The following is a 22,919-nucleotide window of genomic DNA, read 5'->3' as shown; positions in this document are numbered from 1 at the left end:
TTTATGATTTATGTGTGCCGTCAAACAAGAGAACTGGAGGCTGGATGCATTAATGACTCGAACAAGAGAACTGGAGGTAGGATGCATTAATGATCTGTCAATAGCTCCAGTTATACAAAATCTGGGTTATAGTTCATCAGTTATCATAGTACAATATATATGCATGACTAAGTATTATTGCTGCAATTATGCTTCAGTGTTAGGCATATCAGCTTCCTTATTCATTCCTGGCATTTCCATGATCACATCAAAGCCTTTTCACAATGACATAAAAGGCAATTCATCAGGAATCGCGTGGTCTCTTTCCAGCTACTGCAAAAATGTACTGTTAACGTTCAGCATACTGCCGTGAGGATAGATAGTTCGATCCCTGATGATGTTCTCAACCAATCGATTAGCCACATCATCATGTTTATCGCGTGAGCGAAGGGAGATTATTCATCAGATATTATAGCTACAGAATTCTCACGTACGACGAGCTTTATTCAGTGTTGCTGCCAAAACCACAGCCTGACAAAAAATGTTCACAATATTATCACTTATACACATCTCATGTCTATTACTTATCTTATTATACACTCGATTTACTATGTTGGATATATGATACTCCCTCCGTCCCAAAAAGCTTGTCTTAGATTTGTCAAGATACGGATTTATCTAGACATGTTTTAGTGTTAGATACATCCGTATCTAGATAAATCTAAGACAAGCTTTTTGGGACGGAGGTAATAGAAGTTTGTTTATATATAACTTCTTCACTAACGGTCTGGGCTTGCAGTAGAATATGATAGGCCTATGTTGTTTGTTTGTTTGTCTAGAAGCCGACACACTGTGTATACTGAGCGTAGGCCTCCAATTGCATGCCGATTGGCGCACGGATGACTTCATCTGGAAGATCGAAGGCGTCGACGAGTTCACGAGCAACAAGCCTCACTTGGTAACTGAGGTAGTCTACCAGTTTGTGGATAGCCTGCAAGCATACAGGGGAGCATAGTAGCATCAGGTCCTGGTTCTGGTCTCAAGCCAAGGACTGACATTGCAATTTTGTATTATGGGGTTGATGACAAGCAGATACAAACCTTGGCTTTGTTTGGCGCAACATAGTCTACATTCCGATATGTCCCGATGTCTTTCCAGATCCTATCGAGCGCATAAAGGTCGCGCACCAGCTTCAGTACTTCACGTGTTTTTGCATCAGGGCAACTGCATAGACACATCAAAAGTCATTGTTGTCGCATTAACCTCACTGGATAAAATCAAAAGGGTTACAAACACAACATCTCAATGGTGAGAGTAGGCTTTGATAGTTCACCTTTAATTTCTGTTCGTGGTTCAGCTAAACAACAGAATGAGGATAAGGGCTCAAACACAAAAAAGTAGTCCTCGGTACCATAAGTTGCAAGAGAACTATACTACACAAAGGGCGACAGGAGGATTTTTCAAGGGATAATTCTACAACCCAAGCACAAATAATCATGATCGACGGGTGGTAAACTGGAGTCAGGGCGACAGGGCGGTTTTTCAATGCTTTCGCTGATCTCAACCAACCAAATCTTCATTGTAAGTATTCAACAAAATCTTACTAGCAAAACTAATGTGTCAAACTAGCTAGTAAGCAATGATGGTAAGAACAATGTAACTGAGGACACAAAGACTATACCTCTTCACTGCTTCTATAAACCTTGCGAGGATGACAGCCTCAACGTGTGATTCCGCGAGCGTGAGCAGATGGTTTAAACATCTGTTCCACGCACCAAAACCTCCAAGTGTCTTCATGTGCTTCTGGAGTCGAGCAGCAACACTATGCAGTAGTCTAGATGTTCGATACTGAGAAGAGGGTTTATGCAATCAGTGCAGGGACTTCTATCCAATTGCTACTGATATTATTATGAAGATAAGACTCACTCTGAATGCATCCAGCTGAAATTTAGGATCCCTTAGATGGTCTTCCCCTTCCCACCGAGCAGTAACGGGGTTAGGCTGAGACAAGTAGGTGCTCATGGAGTCTCTCAAGTAGTTCCAGGTGACTGAGAGTGTTCCGCCCTTAAATTTTTGCTGATATTGCTTCAGGAGATCGCCGGCAACCTACAATAGCATTGTGATAAGAGGTACAGTACAATATTTGAGGTATAACTAACTTCATATCACATGAAATTACTCACCCAAACTTCTACCCACAATATGTAATTAAGTGTGAGTTCTTAATATATACTCCCTCTGTAAACAAATATAAGATCGTTTAAATGATCTTATATTTCTTTACAGAGAGAGTACTAGCCTTTCAACTATCAGTGAACCTGCCCATCATATATTACAAAAATGAGCTTTGTAAAGGATTCCGATTGGTACCTGCTGCAGCAGAACTGTATTGTCTCCTTCAAATGTTTGAAATATATCATGGTCATTCCGCAGACCACCAAAACGATTTACAGCAGCATACCCATGGCCACCACAAGATTCTCGGCATATGCTAATAGATTTTGCTGTGTATGAAGTTATGTAGGACTTCAACCCAGATGAAAGTACATGGACATCAGCGCTAATATCCTCGTCATTGGTTTTCTTCATTTCCGAGTACTTATCTACCAAATACCGCCTGGCAAAATGAAATGCATACGCTGATGCCAACATAGGCATTAGTTTGTGCTGGTGAGATTGGTAATCCAGCACACTGATTTCAGGCTGCTTAGGTGGACCAAATTGTTGACGCAGTAAAGCATATCTAACAGCAATGGTTACTGCAACTTTGAGTATACCCACAGAACTATATGCAAGACTAACTCGTCCCCCGACAAGCTCACCAAGGGTTGCTGCAAACCTTTTATTAATTGTGGGGAGACTGCTTGTGTATTTTCCATCTCGCGCCACATCACCGAATCTGTTCAGAAGATTGTCACGGGGTATCCTAACTGAACGGAATCTCAGGGCACCATTATCCACACCATTTAGGCCTATCTTGTGCCCACAATCATTGATCTCAATTCCAGGAAGAACAGCATGGGTTTCAAGGTCCCGAATCGGGACAATAAATGCATGAATTCCCATGTCAGCAGGTTCCCCTCCTTTTCCCTGAAGCGGTAAAATTAACCTCGCAAAAACAGTAGCGAATTTTCCATGAAGAGCTGAGTTGCCAATCCACCACTTAATGGCTCCATTGTTTGGTGTATCAATAATGAACTCATCAGTAACTGAATCAAATGTAGCAGTGGTCTGTAGGGCTTGAACATTGGATCCTGTCGAAAAGCAACAAACATAAATGAAGGGAATCTTTTCAAACTATTGTAAACAGTGTTCTAGGTGTTGCAAAAGTCCCAATAGACATTTAAACTGCAAATCAATCAAAGTACCAACAAGAAATCAGCAATACTGGTGGAAAAATTGAATAGATAATCTAACCATGATGCAGTTCTGTCATAGCAAAACAGCCAGGATAATCCAAATTATCGATTTTGTCAAAGTACTTTTCCCTGTGCTTCTTGGTTCCCAAATTTATTATAGAACCACCCCAAAGACTGCGTTAACAAGCAGGCAAGTTAGTGGATTTATAACAACGGACAGACAAGGAAAAGGTAGCACGTAAAATCAGTAAATAATAGTTACAAATGTCAAATGATGTGTTATTGTCCTGCTAAGATCATCAAAGAAAATAATCCGACATACTGCTGAGGGCATTTTGCATGAATTCCAGAATGATAAAAGGTGCAGTGTTTGAGGTTGTATGAAATGAACCACCAACTGAACTCCAGATGCATGTATACCCTAAATAATCCCAATACTTGAAACAGAATTGTCGCGACTACAGAAAATGGGTACATAAAATGCTTGACATTTCACAATAATAAACTGTGCACGCAATCATCCCTGTAGGCAATCAAATGGCTCATGAACTAACCATAACCAAAGTTGTAGCAAACCAAGCATCTTAATCAAGAAATAATGCCTCTTCTTTCGCCACAACAATGAATTTGGACGACGCTACGGCAGCAAAAAGCTATCATCTACTATCAAGCCACCACAAAATATGAACCCATGTGCCCTCGTGCTGAAACTCTGTTTTCAGAGTCCTTGTCGCACTCATAAGTGCCTGCCCCAAAAGGAGTGCAATTGCAACCTACCGTACATGAAGTAGGTTGCAGTTAAGCTATCAACAGATCCATGAAGTAGGTTGGGGCATTAAGTTATCAACAGATCCATGCCCACACTCATAATCACATTCACCATGCTCCAAGTTAGAGTCCTCGTGAATGGGATAATCAGTATTGTCAAGATCAGTATGATTTGTGTTATTCACAGTCAAAAGAGTAAAACAAAAAGATTTAGTTACTGATACCGACAGTCAAATTAACAACTGATCCATAGATGTAGTTCGAAGTTCGCCTCGTGACATCAAGCAATTATGTAAGCCCTCTAGTTAACCTTTTTTTTTCAGATGGAACCCTCTCGTTAACCACCAACTAACAATCCCCATATATATATGGAACATATGGAAGAAATTCAGGATCGAGTTGTGTTCTTTACCAGTTTATTTGTGAGGGAATTACTCAATTGCCAGAAAATTAACTGCAACGCGCGGTGAAAAAGGCAAAGCGAACCAACCTGTACTGTACGCCGAACTTGACGGCGAGGGAGATGTCGAGCCCGCCGACGGCCTCCATGACGGCGAAGTACTCGTCGGGGTCGTCTGCCATGAGGCTGAGCGGCCGCACCCCGGCCTCGCGAACGAGCGCTGCCATCTGCCGGTAGCAGAGCTCGCGGTGGGCGCCCATGGGCAGCTCGACGGGCGTGTGGAGCTCCGGCCGCTCGACGAAGAACCTGTATAACCGCTCCTGCGTCGCCCAGTGCCGCCCCCGCAGGTACGCGGTGAGCGCTGCCGCGTCCACGTCCAGGCCCCCCGCCCGCCGCTTCCCCGCGCACGCGGTGGGGACCAGGGCATTAGCCCCCTCGGGAGCGGGCCGATCGGAGGACTGTTGGAGGTGGAGGAAGAGGCGTCGGAGGCGGCGCATCGCCGGCGTGGAGTCTTCGTCGTCGGAGCGGGACATCGTGGCCATGGCGACGGCGGCGACGTGTTGGATGGAACGTGTGCGGGCCGGGGCGGGAGTGGGAGAGCGAAGCCGAGGTTGTTGGAGACGTTGCGTTAGGACGTTGCTCTCGGACTTGCTTGGCAGGCCCCACGGACCCCTTCCTTCCACCCCAATCTGGCAACCCCCTTACCTACGAGTAAAGTGCACAAACTCATCAAATTTGTGGACGCTGAATAAAATTAAAAAAAAAACGGAAACACTAACGCCCACACGTGTGTGCGTTTGCATCTCGGTCACACGCGTGAATCCGAGTCCGTTTGTGAGCGCACGAATCTTGACATGTTTCTAGTGCCATGTAGGACCGGGCTGATGTGTGGGCATTCACACGGGAGGGGCCGGTGTGCACGCGTTCAGCAGTTCGCCCACACGCCACTTTCCACTAACGCACAAGGGTTGGTGTGTGGGTATTTGCCATCTCGCCCACACGCCCATATCCTCTCCCACACCCAAGCTGCTAGTTGTCATGTGTTTTGCAGTGTACATGGCAACTGCCCTATTGTGCTTGTAAGCAGATGACAACTCTTTTTTTTTTTACCCGAACATGTCAGTTGTCATGTGTTTTGCAGGGTACACGGCAACTGCCTAATGTGCACATAAGCAGATGGCAACTCTCTTTTACCCGAGTTGCCATGTGTTTTTGCATTGTACATGACAAATGCCCTAGTGTGCACGTAAGCAGATGGCAACTCTTCCTTTTACATGGCAACTGCCCTAGCGTGCTTGTGAGCACATGACAACTCTCTCAGCTGCATAGTGTTAGTAGGTGGCAACTCCTAAAGTTTTGAAATCGTGGCAACTGCAGTAGACCAGACCATATATGACAACTGCAGTTCAGCAACCATGGCAACTGTAGTTGTCCGACATGGTAACCGTAGTTCAGCGACATGGCAACTGCACTTAAACGAACATGGACGAAGGTCCGGACCATGGCAACTGCGGGCGCGCGATGACTGTCACGCGGGGCGTGCGGGACCATGACGTACGAGGCCTGATGCACGGGCGTGTGGGCGTTATCTATTTCGCCACACGCACGCGTGTGAGAGGGATCGAAAAGGAAAAAAAAGAGGTGTGTGGGCATTACTTGTTTTGCCCACACGTAGGTGTGTGGGCTGTTCCTCTTATACACCACACAAAATATGTGAGCAGACTTTCTAACGCCCACACGTGTGGCACTTATCGGCGTCAAAAAAAATCATCATGTTATATTTTTTGTTTGCGAAACCCCATCATAATTGTGTTGGCAGTTTGCCAAAAATGTTTGGTCGGTCGATTACAAACGTTTGAGAGAAGAACATAACAATGAGTCCCACTATCAGGTGCCACGTTGCCCTGGTGAAGACGACGCTCGTCACACGCTATTAGACGACGATAGCAAAATACTAAGAGCATGTATAGTGGTTAATAAAACAGTGTTATCTTAAGCCTTGAATGTAATTTAGATATGGCAATAGAAGGATTTCTGCAATGGGTTATCTCTTAGCCTTGTGTTTAATAACTAGTAATTCCTAAAAACATGGTGAGACATATTGTGCTAAGAGATCATCTCTTAAATAAGCGAGACAACACTTTTCCTATGATTTATCTCTCCCTCACCTCAATATTTATCTTATGTGGCACTCTAAGATAGCACCATTGTACATGCCCTAACCGGTAGCCCCCTCCACCCCCCACACACAAATTGCTCCTAAGCCGCTTCCTCCTTGCCACCCGCACTCGCTTCCACCCATGGATTTTGACGGCAGCGGCCACTCCGCCGGTGACGGAAGTGTAGGATCAAAAGTATGTCTTTAGGAGGGATGATTAGACTACTTGACCACATAAAAATCTTGCCTTTTTCCTATTTTAAGTTCTTGGCAGATTTTAGCAAGTTAGCACAAGTCAACCAATCAACTTACACATGCAATTCTAAGAGTATAGCGGCAGAATGTAAATCATTGCATATGAGGAGTTTGGAGGAAGCAAACACAATGTTGACACAGAGATTTTTGGCGTGGTTTCGATAGGTGGTGCTATTGTACATCCACGTTGATGGAGACTTTAACCCACGAAGGGTAATGGCTGCGCGAGTCCACGGAGGGCTCCACCCACGAAGGGTCCACAAAGAAGCAACCTTGTCTATCCCATCATGGCCATCGCCCACGAAGGACTTGCCTCACTAGGGTAGATCTTCACGAAGTAGGCGATCTTCTTGCCCGTACAAACTCCTTGGTTCAACTCCACAATCTTGTCGGAGGCTACCAAGTGACACCTAACCAATCTAGGAGACACCACTCTCCAAAAGGTAATAGATGGTGTGTTGATGATGAACTCCTTGCTCTTGTGCTTCAAATGATAATCTCCCCAACACTCAACTCTCTCTCATAGGATTGGATTTGGTGGAAAGATGATTTGAGTGGAAAACAACTTGGGGAAGGCTAGAGATCAAGATTCATATGGTTGGATTGAAATATCTTGGCCTCAACACATGAGTAGGTGGTTCTCTCTCAGAAAATGAATGCTGGAAGTGTAGACATGTTCTGATAACTTCCCTCACGAATGAGGAGAGGGTGGAGGGGTATATATAGCCTCCACACAAAATCTAATCATTACACACAGTTTACCAAACTCGGTGGGACCGAATCATAAAACTCGGTCAGACCGACTTAGTTCATAATGTGACCGTTAGGCATTTCGGTGGGACCGACACGTCAACTTGGTGGGACCGATTTTGTTAGGGTTAGGGCATAACATAATCTCGGTTGGACTGATTACACAAACTCGGTGGGACCGACTTTGGTAATAAGCAAACCAGAGAGTTGGTCAGGCAAACTCGATGGGACCGATTCGCCCATTTCGGTGGGACCGGAATGTTACGAAAAGGAAACAAGGAGTTTGCATTGCGAACTTGGTGGGACCGATCACTCATCTCGGTTGGACCGAAACATTACGAAGGGAAACAAAGAGTTTGCAGTCCCATCTCAGTGAGACCGAGATCCCTATCAGTGAGACCGAAAAGACTAGGGTTTCTGGCAGTGGCTATATCAAATGAACTCGATGGCGCCGGATGGATCAAATCGGTGGGGCCGAGTTTGACTTTTGGTTTGGGACATATGTGGATATGAGAAAGAGGTTGAGGGTTTTTGGAGCATATCACAAAGCATTTTGAGCAAGCAAGCCATTAAGCAACACCTCATCCCCTTTTAATAGTATTGGCTTTTCTATGGACTCAATGTGATTTTGGATCACTGAAAGTGAAATGTAGAGTCTTGAGCTTTTAGAGCTTGAGCCAATCCTTTGTCCTTAGCATTTTGAGGGGTCCACAATCCTAATCCATGCCATGCGAATCATTGAACTTACCTGAAATATTCATCTTGAAATAGCATTAGTTCAATGAGCTATATGTTGTTAATCATTACCAAAACCACCCAGGGATAGTTGCACTTTCAATCTCCCCCTTTTTGGTAATTGATGACAACATATAGATCAAAGCTTCAACAAATGATAATAATATTGAAATACATCGTCGCTTTGAGAAGTATGTGATAAGCAAGAGGTCCCCCTAAATTTGTGCATTATTTAAAATTTTTCTTTGGATTGCAAATGCACAATCTGTTAGGATCATGGGTCACTCTTCCATGTCACATACATCTTGGTGGAGCGCTCAAATGATAACAATTAAAAACATGCACTCATCACCAAGCAAAGTGAATGCTCATATATGGATACAAGGGATAATGTCATTCAAGCACACATTAAAGTAGCATATGATCAAACACATGATCATCCAAGTATCTCACAAAAGGCATAATGTATCAAGCAAACACACATTAAAGTTCAACCAAATAAAGTGCAAGAGAGACAAAAAGCAACACACACACACTCTCTCTCTCTCTTGAAGACTATGATCTATACATATTTCTCCCCCTTGGCAACAAGTTACCAAAAAGTTCAAATATGCATAGTGTTATGCGTTTCTTAGGCTTGATCTCCATGAGGTGGGGTAGTGATGACTCCAAAAATGAAGGCTTCAGTTGATGTAGCTGGAGTTGCTGGAGTGGCTGCTGGAGATGGCATTGAAGCTGTGGCTGCTGGTGCAGATGTAGTAGCTTGTGTGTCTGGAACTGGCACTGCAGCGGAACTCTGACCTCTTGGCACATACTGAAAAGCTTCTGTAGTTGCCTTGCCCTTCTTCTCCTCTACTTCCTCCTAGAGCTGCTCAACTACTGACTGAATCTCAGTTACTTTTACATCAAGATCATAGAATTTTTGCTCAATGATTCTCTCCAAACTCTCCTGATTCTGAGTCAGTGTGGCCAAGCCCTTCTCAATCCTCAAGGTGGATTGGATCAGAAATCCAAGTTGATCTTGTTTGCTCTTCAAGAATACCTGAGATGCCTCTTCTGCACTTGGCATCTTTGCAGCCTTCTCTGCCCTTGCCTTTGCTCTCTTATCATGTGCTTGCACTAATGAAGGATCATTCTCATCCATGACCACAGTGTTGTCTTCAAAATCTGGCTTGAGAGGTAAGTGCTCCTTGTCCAACAAATAAGTGCATGTGCCCATCTTTGAGTTAATGAGCACCTGAATTTGTGGAGCATACCCACAAAACCTCTTCTGATCAGCAGCTGTCCTCTTGATTGTCTCTACAATCAGACTCATCACCTTGAACTTCTGAGGGACATCAAAAATGTGGAGCAAGTTGATTGAATGTCCTCTTATCATCATGTGATCTCCAGACTTAGGCAAAAGAGTATGCCTCTGGATGGTGTTGATTGGCAGACCAGACAATAGAAATTTCACAGAGCCCAACTTACGAGTTTCCAGGGCATCATCAGGATTTTCCTTGTACATACTAGCCATGGAGTTGTGGTCTTTCTTCTTCTTGGCATACACATCATCCTCATGAGCTACTGGGGCATTGATTAACTTGGCCCATTCATCGAAAGTTGATTGGTACCTTGTACCTTCAGACATCCATACAATCCTTCCATCAGGATAGAAGTGAGCAGTGGAGTAGAATTGCATGATCAGCTCATCATTCCACTTAGTGAGCTTCTGGCCAACAAACTTGTCAACTCCACAAGCCTTGAAGCTATCATATACACCTGGGAAGTGATCTTCGTTCTCTCTGATGTATGTCCAATCAACCCATCTCATGTCACAGACAATTGGCTTCTTGTCAAACAGAATGGTCTCATAAAAGTCTTGTTGTTCCTTACTGTGGAACCTGTAATCTACAACAGTTTTCCTTCTCACAGCATAAGGATCAATTTTCCTCCAAAGTCTCAGACCTGCATCCTTCCTGATGCTCATGTCCTCTGCCACTGGATGAGTGTCATTGTGGTCTGGGATCTTTGGTTTGAGCTTTCTCAACACTTGGGCTTCAGCTTCTTCTTCTTCAGCTTCAGGCACCGGGGCCTTGTTCTTCTCTTCAGCAGGAATGTTTCTTGTGCTTCTCTTGGGTGCAGACTTGATGGATGGAGCAGCAGCTTTGGGAGCAGATTTGGGCTTAGGAGCAGCCCCTGACTTGATTGCATCTCCCATAAGCTTTTGGGATTTGGGTGCTGGTGCAGCATCCTCTTCCTCTTCCTCTTCAGAATCTCTCACCATTATTGGCTTCACAAGAACTTTAGCAGTAGTGGTTCTTGCCCTCTTCTTCTTCTTGTCATCACCAGCTACCTCTCCATCATCAGATTCTAGAGTGAACTTCATGGTTTCTCCTGTGGCAACTTTTCTTGGCTTGGATGTAGGGATTCTCCTAGCTGGTGCCTTCTTGTTCATGCCAGGCTTTGTAGATGCAGCAGTGCCAAACTCCTACTTCACCACCTTCCTCTTTGAGATGGCCTCATCCTCAGCTGCAACATCATCCTCATCTTCAGAATCTGAGGTTCTCTTCTTCCTTGCTCTAGTGGCCACCTTGGGCAAGTTACTAGGTGTGCTCCTACTGCCCTCATCGTAGCTGCTTGAGGTACTAGTGCCCTCACTCATTTACACTTGCTCTTCAGACTTGTTCTGGCTATCTCTTTGGTCAGACATCTTGGCAGGCAAACTGACAGCAGACCCTGTGAATAGATGTAGATGAGGTAGAATAGATGAGCATCACAAAGTACAGAGGTTTTGCAAAACAAATAAGTCAAAAACTTAGTTTTAGTTCTCTACAGAAATGATCTCGGAGCTACCGAATTGATAAACTCGGTGATACCGAAGCAACTTTTGGAACCTAAACTAGTGAACTTGGTCAGACCGAGTCACTGTTCGGTGGCACCGAGATTTCTAGGGTTTCACAGAGAATTGATCTCGGTCACATCGATTTGCAATTTTCGGTCAGACCAAACAACACATCTGCAATGGACTAAGCCAAATTGGTGAGACCGATTTCTATGATTCGGTCGGTCCGAGATGAGTTCTGCGGAGAGCTAACCCTAAATTTTTTGAATCAAACTAGGCCTAAGGAAGTTTTAGCTGGATAGATCAATTTCATTCGTGGCAAGAAACATGGGATTGTCCTTGTGCTAGGAATCAGAGTTAAATAGACAACACAAGGGGACGAACACATACCCTAGTTCGGCGGGTGTTTGCTACGGCGGCGACAGCGGAGCAGATTCCGTCGACGGCGGCAGAAACCAGCGGCGGGAGGTCGCTGGCGGCGAGGATGCGATCTGGAGACCCGAGGAGGCAGAGTAGGACATGCGCGGGCTGAGGGGTTTTGAAGAAATTTCCAAAATCTCACCCGTGGGTATATATATCCTGACCCTGTCGGTGTGACCGAGTGGAACAACTCGGTGGCACCGAGATTGCAGAATCGCAAGCGGTTGCTGCAACTCGGTGTGACCGAAATGTTCAAATCGGTTGCACCGAGATGAAAACCTAGATCAAATTAGTGAACTCGGTTTGACCGAAGTGGATGACTCGGTCAGACCGAAATGCACAAAGAGGTTTTGGAAGTTTAAGTCTATGACGAATCGGGGACTCCGAGTGCTCCTCACACAGAGTGGTTCAAATCTGACTTGATCAAACTCTGTGATGTAGCATGAATAGAGTTTGAAAAGCACCGATAGCTAGAGAAGGTTCCTAGGCTTTCTTGTCCATCCACTTGGCAAAAAAAAGGAAAGAGCCAAACAATCAAAACAACAAGTGAATGTCCTCGAATGAGTAAAATATGCAACCAACATGCTCACACAATATAATGGCAAATGAAATATGTGGCAAAGCATGCACAAACACTCTAGCATCTATCAAGCAATTTGCGATGACTAGGTCATCTATATATGAGTATATTGACTTAGGAGTCAAATGAGATCATAGGTCATACTCATCGTTTAAGCACAAGTGGGGTTACCACTTTTACATAAAGCATTGTTGTGTTCACACCATTAGAGTTGCTTTAGCTCAATTCTTAGAGTAAAGCTCCCCTTAGATGTGATATCCCCCTAAGAGGGATGAACTAACCTTGGGTTTTGTCGATGATGACTTCATGTAGGTGTTGAAGATGTGGATGCTCAATGTTGATGTAGATCATTCGGAGCTATCCATTGGAGTGAGTTGCACTTTCAATACCTACATGGGTTAGTCCCACAAGGAACAAACAAGGATATCCATAGACACAAAGTGATGCGCACACAAGATGATATCCATGAAGGCATTAGGTTACCTTGTCCCTTGTCTTACCAACAAGAGGGTTTGTGACTCCTTGATCTAGTACAAGATGTGGAAGTTGTTTGCACTTGTTCTTACCAAAATGATATGAATGAAGTGTGTTGGCGGAGTCATCCTCAAGAACTCTCTAGCTCTTCTTCTTCGGGATCCACATCATCTTGATGAGAATCCTTGGGGTTGTAGTCGTACTTGATGAAGTAGAACTTGATGTAGTCTTGGGAACCCACTTGACCAAGGCCTTGGGAGCTTCTTCAAATGCATCAATCTCCTCATGAAGCTTGTCCTTGCCTTTTTGCTTGTGGTCTTGTGGTGGAAGATCACCTTGAGATTGTGTCCCTTGGAAATAAGTAGGATCATACTTCTCTTGTTGAGGAACAAACTTTGTCTTGGGTTATTGATCTTCTTCCCACTCAACTCCATTTGCATTGAACTTTCGTTCAAAACCAACACCTTGATTCTTCCGGTGCCTTCCTTGCTTGCGTACAATTTCCTCAAATTGCTTACTTTCGGCAAGGCTCTTGTAAACACCTTTCTCTATAATTCTCTTCAATAAGCTATTTTCTTGCTCAAGTGTAACTTGGCTAAGAGAATCATTAGTGGAATCAAGAGAACTACTAGAAGCAACAACATTTGATTTAGCATGATTATTGTTACTACTAGAAGAAGAATCTTTCTTACTCTTGTTGCTAGATTTTACCTGTGGCATGTAAGTAGACAAGAGTAAACGCTTGGCAATGTAAGAAGAACTTTTCTTGTGAAGATCATCATTGATTGCCTTTAAAAACTCATGTTCTTGCTCAAGGTTGAGCTTTTCAAAGCGTAACGTCTCATGAGTCTTTAAAAGTTCTCGATGATCTTCCAAGGTAGTTTCATGACTAACTTGAGAGTGTTTAGTTCTTTAGTTAGACGCTCAATCTTCTCCTTATCATTGTCATTCGTTTTATCTTGATTAGCATGATTAGTTGACGTTTCATCATAGTATTCATCACTAGAGTTGTCAACAAGTAAATCATCATTACCTAACAAATCATCTTCATCACTATTGAAATCAACATACTCGGGATGTGATACCTTTGGGCCTTTAGCCATGAAGCATCTTCCAATTCCTTCATTTGGTGAGTCAAATATGTCGTAGGAGTTGGTTGACACAAGTGCTAGACCGGCAACACCTTCATCTTGAGTATATTTGGAGTTGGAGTGATAACTTCTTTCGGAGTGATGGTCGGAGTCGGAGCCAGATACCCATTCACCAACATGAGCTTGATGTCTTCACTTTGTGTAGCTCTTTGATGATTTGTCCTTCCTTTCCGAATCCTTACTTCTCCGGGAGGTTATTCGTTCATAACAATCATCTCTACTCCTTCTCTCTCTTGGTGGTGATTCCTCTCTTCTACTTCTTCTTTTGGGTGAATCTTCTCTCCTTTTGTAGGGAGCCGTACACTCATTTTAGTAGTGTCCGGGTCTTCCACAATTGTAGCAATTGTGTTCACGACTCGAAGATCTTTTGTCATTGTAGGACCTTGACTTGGAACTTCTTTCCTTGCTTCTACTCTTGTAGAATTTGTTGAAGTTCTTCACCATTAGGCTCAATTCTTCATTGAAGGTTTGTTTCTCACTTGATGATGTAGGAGCATCACATGAGGCTTTGTAAGCACCACTTGACTTGTTGTGAAGTTCCTGCTTATCCTTGAGTGACATCTCATGAGCAACAATTCTTCCAATGACTTCTGTTGGCTTGAGATCTTTGTAATTGGGCATCATTTGGATCAATGTGCACATGGTATCATATTTTCCATCCAAGGCTCTTAGGATTTTCTTGATGATGAATCTATCGGTCATCTCTTCACTTCCTAAGCCGGCAATCTCATTTATGATGAGAGCAATCCTAGAGTACATTTCAGCGACACCTTCACCATCCTTCATTTTGAACTTGTCAAGTTGACTTTGAAGCACATCCAATTTGGATTCCTTGGAGGAGTCGGTACCTTTGTGCATATCAATCAAAGTATCCCAAATTTCCTTTGCATTCTCAAGGCGGCTGATTTGGTTGAATTCTTCGGGGCACAATCCGTTGAAGAGAATGTCACAAGCTTGAGCATTGTATTGCAGCATCTTCAACTCTTCCGCGGTAGCTTCATGGTTCGGCTCTCTCCCATCAAAGAATTCACCTTGCAAGCAAATACACACAATAGCCCAAACGGCGGGGTTATGCCCAAGAATATGCATTTTCATCTTATGCTTCCAACTAGCAAAATTAGTACCATCAAAGTTAGGACCTCTACGATGGTAATTTCCCTCGCTAGACGCCATACTCTCCTAGGTTGTGAAACCAAGGTTATGATCACCAAAAGCTATGGAAATCAAGGCAAATGGAGACCGTAGCTCTGATACCACTTGTAGGATCAAAAGTATGTCTAGAGGGGGGGGGTGATTAGACTACTTGACCAAATAAAAATCTTGCCATTTCCCTTTTTAGTTCTTGGCAGATTTTAGCAACTTAGCACAAGTCAAGCAATCAACCTACACATGCAATTCTAAGAGTATAGCAGCAAAATGTAAATCATTGCATATGAAGGTAAAGGGGAGGAGTTTGGAGGGAGCAAACGCAATGTTGACATGGAGATTTTTGGCGTGGTTCCGATAGGTGGTGCTATCGTACATCCACGTTGATGGAGACTTCAACCCATGAAGGGTAACGGCTGCGCGAGTCCACGGAGGGCTCCACCCACGAAGGGTCCACGAAGAAGCAACCTTGTCTATCCCACCATGGCCATCGCCCACGAATGACTTGCCTCACTAGGGTAGATCTTCACGAAGTAGGCGATCTCCTTGCCTGTACAAACTCCTTGGTTCAACTCCACAATCTTGTCGGAGGCTCCCAAGTGACAGCTAACCAATCTAGGAGACACCACTCTCCAAAAGGTAATAGATGGTGTGTTGATGATGAACTCCTTGCTCTTGTGCGTCAAATAATAGTCTCCCCAACACTCAACTCTCTCTCATAGGATTGGATTTGGTGGAAAGATGATTTGAGTGGAAAGCAACTTGGGGAAGGCTAGAGATCAAGATTCATATGGTTGGATTGGAATATCTTGGCCTCAACACATGAGTAGGTGGTTCTCTCTCAGAAAATGAATGTTGGAAGTGTAGGCATGTTCTGATGGCTTCCCTCATGAATGAGGAGAGGGTTGAGGGTACATATAGCCTCCACACAAAATCTGTTGGAAATATGCCCTAGAGGCAATAATAAAAGTGTTATTATTATATTTCTTTGTTCATGATAATAGTCTTTTATTCATGCTATAATTGTATTATCCGGAAATCGTAATACACGTGTGAATACATAGACCACAATATGTCCCTAGTGAGCCTCTAGTTGACTAGCTCGTTGTGATCAACAGATAGTCATGGTTTCCTGGCTATGGACATTGGATGTCGTTGATAACGGGATCACATCATTAGGAGAATGATGTGATGGACAAGACCCAATCCTAAGCATAGCACAAAGATCGTGTAGTTCGTTTGCTAGAGCTTTGCCAATGTCAAGTATCTCTTCCTTTGACCATGAGAGCGTGTAACTCCTGGATACCGTAGGAGTGCTTTGGGTGTATCAAACGTCACAACGTAACAAGGTGACCATAAAGGTGCACTACAGGTATCTTCGAAAGTATCTATTGTTTTATGCGGATCGAGACTGGGATTTGTCACTCCGTATGACGGAGAGGTATCTCTGGGCCCACTCGGTAATGCATCATCATAATGATCTCAAGGTGACCAAGGTGTTGGCCACGGGATCATGCATTACAGTACGAGTAAAGTGACTTGCCGGTAACGAGACTGAACAAGGTATTGGGATACCGACGATCGAGTCTCGGGCAAGTAACGTACCGATTGACAAAGGGAATTGTATACAGGGTTTGATCGAATCCTCGACATCGTGGTTCAACCGATGAAATCATCGAGGAGCATGTGGGAGCCAACATGGGTATCCAGACCCCGCTGTTGGTTATTGCCCGAGAGTGGTCTCGGTCATGTCTGCATGTCTCCCGAGCCCGTAGGGTCTACACACTTAATGTTCAGTGACGCTAGGGTTGTTAGGAAGACTAGTATGTGACTACCGAATGTTGTTCGGAGTCTCGGATGAGATCCCGGACGTCACGAGGAGTTCCGGAATGGTCCGGAGGTAAAGTTTTATATATGGGAAGTTGTTAAACGAGCACCGGAAAGTTTCGGGGTCATACCGGTATTGTACCGGGACCACCGGAAGGGTTCCGGGGGTCCACCGGGAGGGGCCACCCCTCCCGGGGGGCCACTTGGGCTGCGTGGGGATAGCTGCCAGCCCCTAGTGGGCTTGGCGCGCCCCCCCCTTTGGGCCCATGCGCCTAGGGTTGGGGGGAAACCCTAAAGGGGGCGCACCCCCCTTGCTTGGGGGGCAAGCCCCCCACCCCTTGGCCGCCGCCCCCCCTAGGGTTTTCCCTAGAGGGCCGGCCCCCCTTGCCCTTTCCCCTATATATAGAGGGGTGAGGGGAGGGCTGCAATACACCACAAGCCAAGGCGCAGCCCCTCCCCTCCCCAACACCTCTCCTCCTCCGTACGTGCTTGGCGAAGCCCTGTCAGAATACTGCCGCATCAGCAGCACCACGCCGTCGTGCTGCCGTTGGAGCTGCCTTCCTCAACCTCTCCTTCCTCCTTGCTGGATCAAGACGGAGGAGACGTCTCCCGTCCCGTACATGTGTTGAACGCGGAGGTGCTGTCCGTTCCGCACTAGGACATCGGTGATCCGAATCACGTTCGAGTACGACTCCATCATCACCATCCCCTTGGCAAGCTTCCGCTCGTGATCTACAAGTGGTATGTAGATGCAAACTCTCTCCCTTGACTCGTTGCTTAGATGAACTCATAGATGGATCTTGGTGAAACCGTAGGAAAAATTTTAATTTTCTGCAACGTTCCCCAACAGTGGCATCATGAGCTAGGTCTATGCGTAGTTCTCTTTGCACGAGTAGAACACAATTTTGTTGTGGGCGTGGATCTTGTCAACTTGCTTGCCTCTACTAGTCTTTTCTTGCTTCAGCGGTATTGTGGGATGAAGCGGCCCAGACCAACCTTACACGTACGCTTACGTGAGACCGGTTCCATCGATTAACATGCACTAGTTGCATAAGGTGGCTGGCGGGTGTCTGTCTCTCCCACTTTAGTTGGAGCGGATTCGATGAAAAGGGCCCTTATGAAGGGTAAATAGAAGTTAACAAAATCACGTTGTGGTTATTCGTAGGTAAGAAAACGTTCTTGCTAGAACCCAATTGCCGCCACGTAAAAGATGCAACAACAATTAGAGGACGTCTAACTTGTTTTTGCAGCGATTGATCATGTGATGTGATATGGCCAGAAGTTGTGATGAATGATGAATTGTGATGTATGAGATCATGTTCTTGTAATAGGATCCACGATTTGCATGTCGATGAGTATGACAACCGGCAGGAGCCATAGGAGTTGTCTTTATTTTTGTATGACCTGCGTGTCATTGAAGAACGCCATGTAACTTACTTTTACTTTATTGCTAAACGCGTTAGTCATAGAAGTAGAAGTAGTCGTTGGCGTGACAACTTCATGAAGACACGATGATGGAGATCATGATGATGGAGATCATGGTGTCAAGCCGGTGACAAGATGATCATGGAGCCCCGAAGATGGAGATCAAAGGAGCTATATGATATTGGCCATATCATGTCACTACTTTATATAATTGCATGTGATGTTTATTATGTTTTGTGCATCTTGTTTACTTAGGACGACGGTAGTAAATAAGATGATCCCTTACAAAATTTCAAGAAGTGTTCTCCCCTAACTGTGCACCGTTGCTACAGTTCGTCGCTTCTAAGCACCACGTGATGATCGGGTGTGATGGATTCTTACGTTCACATACAACGGGTGTAAGACAGTTTTACACAGCGAAAACACTTAGGGTTAACTTGACGAGCCTAGCATTTGCAGACATGGCCTCGGAACACGGAGAACGAAAGGTCGAACACGAGTCGTATGGAAGATACGATCAACATGAAGATGTTCACCGACGATGACTAGTCCGTCTCACGTGATGATCGGACACGGCCTAGTCGACTCGGATCGTGTAACACTTAGATGACTAGAGGGATGTCTAATCTAAGTGGGAGTTCATAATTTGATTAGAACTTAATTATCATGAACTTAGTCTAAAACCTTTGCAAATATGTCTTGTAGATCAAATGGCCAACGCTCATGTCAACATGAACTTCAACGCGTTCCTAGAGAAAACCAAGCTGAAAGATGATGGCAGCAACTATACGGACTGGGTCCGGAACCTGAGGATCATCCTCATAGCTGCCAGGAAACAATATGTCCTAGAAGGACCGCTAGGTGACGCTCCCGTCCCAGAGAACCAAGACATTATGAATGCTTGGCAATCTTGTGATGATGATTACTCCCTCGTTCAGTGCGGCATGCTTTACAGCTTAGAACCGGGGCTCCAAAAGCGTTTTGAGCATCACGGAGCATATGAGATGTTCGAAGAGCTGAAACTAGTTTTTCAAGCTCACGCCCGGGTCGAGAGATATGACATCTCCGACAAGTTCTATAGTTGTAAGATGGAGGAAAATAGTTCTGTCAATGAGCACATACTCAAGATGTCTGGGTTGCACAACCGTATGACCCAGCTGAACATTAACCTCCCAGATGAGGCGGTCATTGACAGAATCCTCCAGTCGCTCCCACCAAGCTACAAGAGCTTTGTGATGAACTACAACATGCAGGGGATGGAAAAGACCATTCCTGAAGTGTTCTCGATGCTGAAGTCAGCAGAGGCTGAAATCAAGAAAGAACATCAAGTGTTGATGGTCAATAAGACCACTAAGTTCAAGAAGGGCAAGGGTAAGAAGAACTTCAAGAAGGACGGCAAGGAGGTTGCCGCGCCCGGTAAGCCAGTTGCCGGGAAGAAGTCAAAGAATGGACCCAAGCCTGAGACTGAGTGCTTTTATTGCAAAGGGAAGGGTCACTGGAAGCGGAACTGCCCCAAATACTTAGCGGATAAGAAGGCCGGCAACACCAAAGGTATATTTGATATACATGTAATTGATGTGTACCTTACCAGTACTCGTAGTAACTCCTGGGTATTTGATACCGGTGCCGTTGCTCATATTTGTAACTCACAGCAGGAGCTGCGGAATAAACGGAGACTGGCAAAGGACGAGGTGACGATGCGCGTCGGGAATGGTTCCAGAGTCGATGTGATCGCCGTCGGCACGCTGCCTCTACATTTACCTACGGGATTAGTTTTGAACCTTAATAATTGTTATTTAGTGCCAAGTTTGAGCATGAACATTGTATCTGGATCTCGTTTAATACGAGATGGCTACTCATTTAAGTCTGAGAATAATGGTTGTTCGATTTATATGAGAGATATGTTTTATGGTCATGCTCCGATGGTCAATGGTTTATTCTTAACGAATCTCGAGCGTAATATTACACATGTTCATAGTGTAGATGCCAAAAGATGTAAAGTTGATAACGATAGTCCCACATACTTGTGGCACTGCCGCCTTGGTCACATTGGTGTGAAGCGCATGAAGAAGCTCCATGCTGATGGACTTTTAGAGTCTCTTGATTATGAATCATTTGACACATGCGAACCATGCCTCATGGGAAAAATGACCAAGACTCCGTTCTCCGGAACAATGGAGCGAGCAACCAACTTGTTGGAAATCATACATACCGATGTGTGCGGTCCAATGAGCGTTGAGGCTCGCGGAGGATATCGTTATGTTCTCACTCTCACTGATGACTTAAGTAGATATGGGTATGTCTACTTAATGAAACACAAGTCTGAGACCTTTGAAAAGTTCAAGGAATTTCAGAATGAGGTGGAGAATCAACATGACCGAAAGATAAAGTTCCTACGATCAGATCGTGGAGGAGAATATTTAAGTCACGAATTTGGCACACACTTAAGGAAATGTGGAATCGTTTCACAACTCACGCCGCCTGGAACACCTCAGCGAAACGGTGTGTCCGAACGTCGTAATCGCACTCTATTGGATATGGTGCAGTCTATGATGTCTCTTACCGATTTACCGCTATCATTTTGGGGATACGCTCTAGAGACAGCTACATTCACTTTAAATAGGGCACCGTCTAAATCCGTTGAGACGACACCGTATGAATTATGGTTTGGGAAGAAACCTAAGCTGTCGTTTCTAAAAGTTTGGGGATGCGATGCTTATGTCAAGAAACTTCAACCTGAAAAGCTCGAACCCAAGTCGGAAAAATGCGTCTTCATAGGATACCCTAAGGAAACTGTAGGGTATACCTTCTACTTAAGATCCGAAGGCAAGATCTTTGTTGCCAAAAACGGATGCTTTCTGGAAAAAGAGTTTCTCTCGAAAGAAGTAAGTGGGAGGAAAGTAGAACTCGATGAAGTACTACCTCTCGAACGGGAGAGTGGTGCAGCTCAGGAAAATGTTCCTGTGATGCCCACACCAACTGAAGAGGAAACCAATGATGATGATCAAGGTACTTCGGATCAAGTTGCTACTGAACTTCGTAGGTCCACAAGGACACGTTCCGCACCAGAGTGGTACGGCAACCCTGTCCTGGATATCATGTTGTTAGACAACGGTGAACCTTCGAACTATGAAGAAGCGATGGCGGGCCCAGATTCCAACAAATGGCTAGAAGCCATGAAATCCGAGATAGAATCCATGTATGAAAACAAAGTATGGACTTTGACTGACTTGCCCGATGATCGGCGAGCGATAGAAAACAAATGGATCTTTAAGAAGAAGACGGACGCGGATGGTAATGTCACCATCTATAAAGCTCGACTTGTCGCTAAGGGTTATCGACAAGTTCAAGGGATTGACTACGACGAGACATTCTCTCCCGTAGCGAAGCTTAAGTCCGTCCGAATCATGTTAGCAATTGCCGCATACTATGATTATGAGATATGGCAGATGGACGTCAAAACGGCATTCCTTAACGGGCATCTTAAGGAAGAGTTGTATATGATGCAGCTAGAAGGTTTTGTCGATCCTAAGAACGCTAACAAAGTATGCAAGCTCCAGCGATCCATTTATGGGCTGGTGCAGGCATCCCGGAGTTGGAATATTCGCTTTGATGAGATGATCAAAGCGTTTGGGTTTATGCAGACTTATGGAGAAGCCTGCGTTTACAAGAAAGTGAGTGGGAGCTCTGTAGCATTTCTCATATTATATGTGGATGACATACTCTTGATGGGAAATAATATAGAATTTCTGGACAGCATTAAGGCCTACTTGAACAAATGTTTTTCAATGAAGGACCTTGGAGAAGCTGCTTATATATTAGGCATCAAAATCTATAGAGATAGATCAAGACGCCTCATAGGTCTTTCACAAAGCACATACCTTGATAAGATATTGAAGAAGTTCAATATGGATCAATCCAAGAAGGGGTTCTTGCCTATGTTACAAGGTGTGAGATTGAGCTCAGCTCAGTCACCGACCACGGCAAAAGATAAAGAAGAGATGAGTGTCATCCCCTATGCTTCAGCCATAGGATCTATTATGTATGCCATGCTGTGTACCAGACCTGATGTAAACATTGCCCTAAGTTTGGTAGCAAGATACCAGAGTAATCCCGGCAAGGAACACTGGACAGCGGTCAAGAATATCCTGAAGTACCTGAAAAGGACAAAGGACATGTTTCTCGTTTATGGAGGTGACGAAGAGCTCGTCGTAAAGGGTTACGTCGATGCTAGCTTCGACACAGATCTAGATGACTCTAAGTCACAAACCAGATACGTGTATATGTTGAATGGTGGAGCAGTAAGCTGGTGCAGCTGCAAGCAGAGCGTCGTGGCGGGATCTACATGTGAAGCGGAGTACATGGCAGCCTCGGAGGCAGCGCATGAAGCTATTTGGGTGAAGGAGTTCATCACCGACCTAGGAGTCATACCCAATGCGTCGGGGCCAATCAAACTCTTCTGTGACAACACTGGAGCTATTGCCCTTGCTAAGGAGCCCAGGTTTCACAAGAAGACCAGGCACATCAAGCGTCGTTTCGACTCCATCCGTGAAAATGTTCAAGATGGAGACATAGAAATTTGCAAAGTACATACGGATCTGAATGTCGCAGATCCGTTGACTAAACCTCTCTCGCGAGCAAAACATGATCAACACCAGAACTCTATGG

General features: G+C 44.7%; 1 protein-coding gene across 1 annotated transcript; it reads right to left on the bottom strand.

Moving 5' to 3' along the window:
• Nucleotides 1-462: 462 nt before the first annotated feature.
• Nucleotides 463-5,148, bottom strand: LOC119337408 (acyl-coenzyme A oxidase 2, peroxisomal-like). The gene is made up of 7 exons (XM_037609535.1): nt 4,597-5,148; nt 3,397-3,512; nt 2,350-3,233; nt 1,906-2,085; nt 1,661-1,827; nt 1,080-1,203; nt 463-970 (listed from the first exon to the last, which is right to left on the bottom strand). Exons 1-7 carry the CDS (start codon nt 5,046-5,048, stop codon nt 815-817), a joined length of 2,079 nt encoding a protein of 692 aa, XP_037465432.1. The 5' UTR covers nt 5,049-5,148; the 3' UTR covers nt 463-814.
• Nucleotides 5,149-22,919: the final 17,771 nt, after the last annotated feature.

The sequence above is a fragment of the Triticum dicoccoides genome, chromosome 7B (assembly GCF_002162155.2).
Source record: "Triticum dicoccoides isolate Atlit2015 ecotype Zavitan chromosome 7B, WEW_v2.0, whole genome shotgun sequence".
Classification (NCBI taxonomy): domain Eukaryota; kingdom Viridiplantae; phylum Streptophyta; class Magnoliopsida; order Poales; family Poaceae; genus Triticum; species Triticum dicoccoides.
This window is presented reverse-complemented; position numbering and strand designations above follow the sequence as displayed.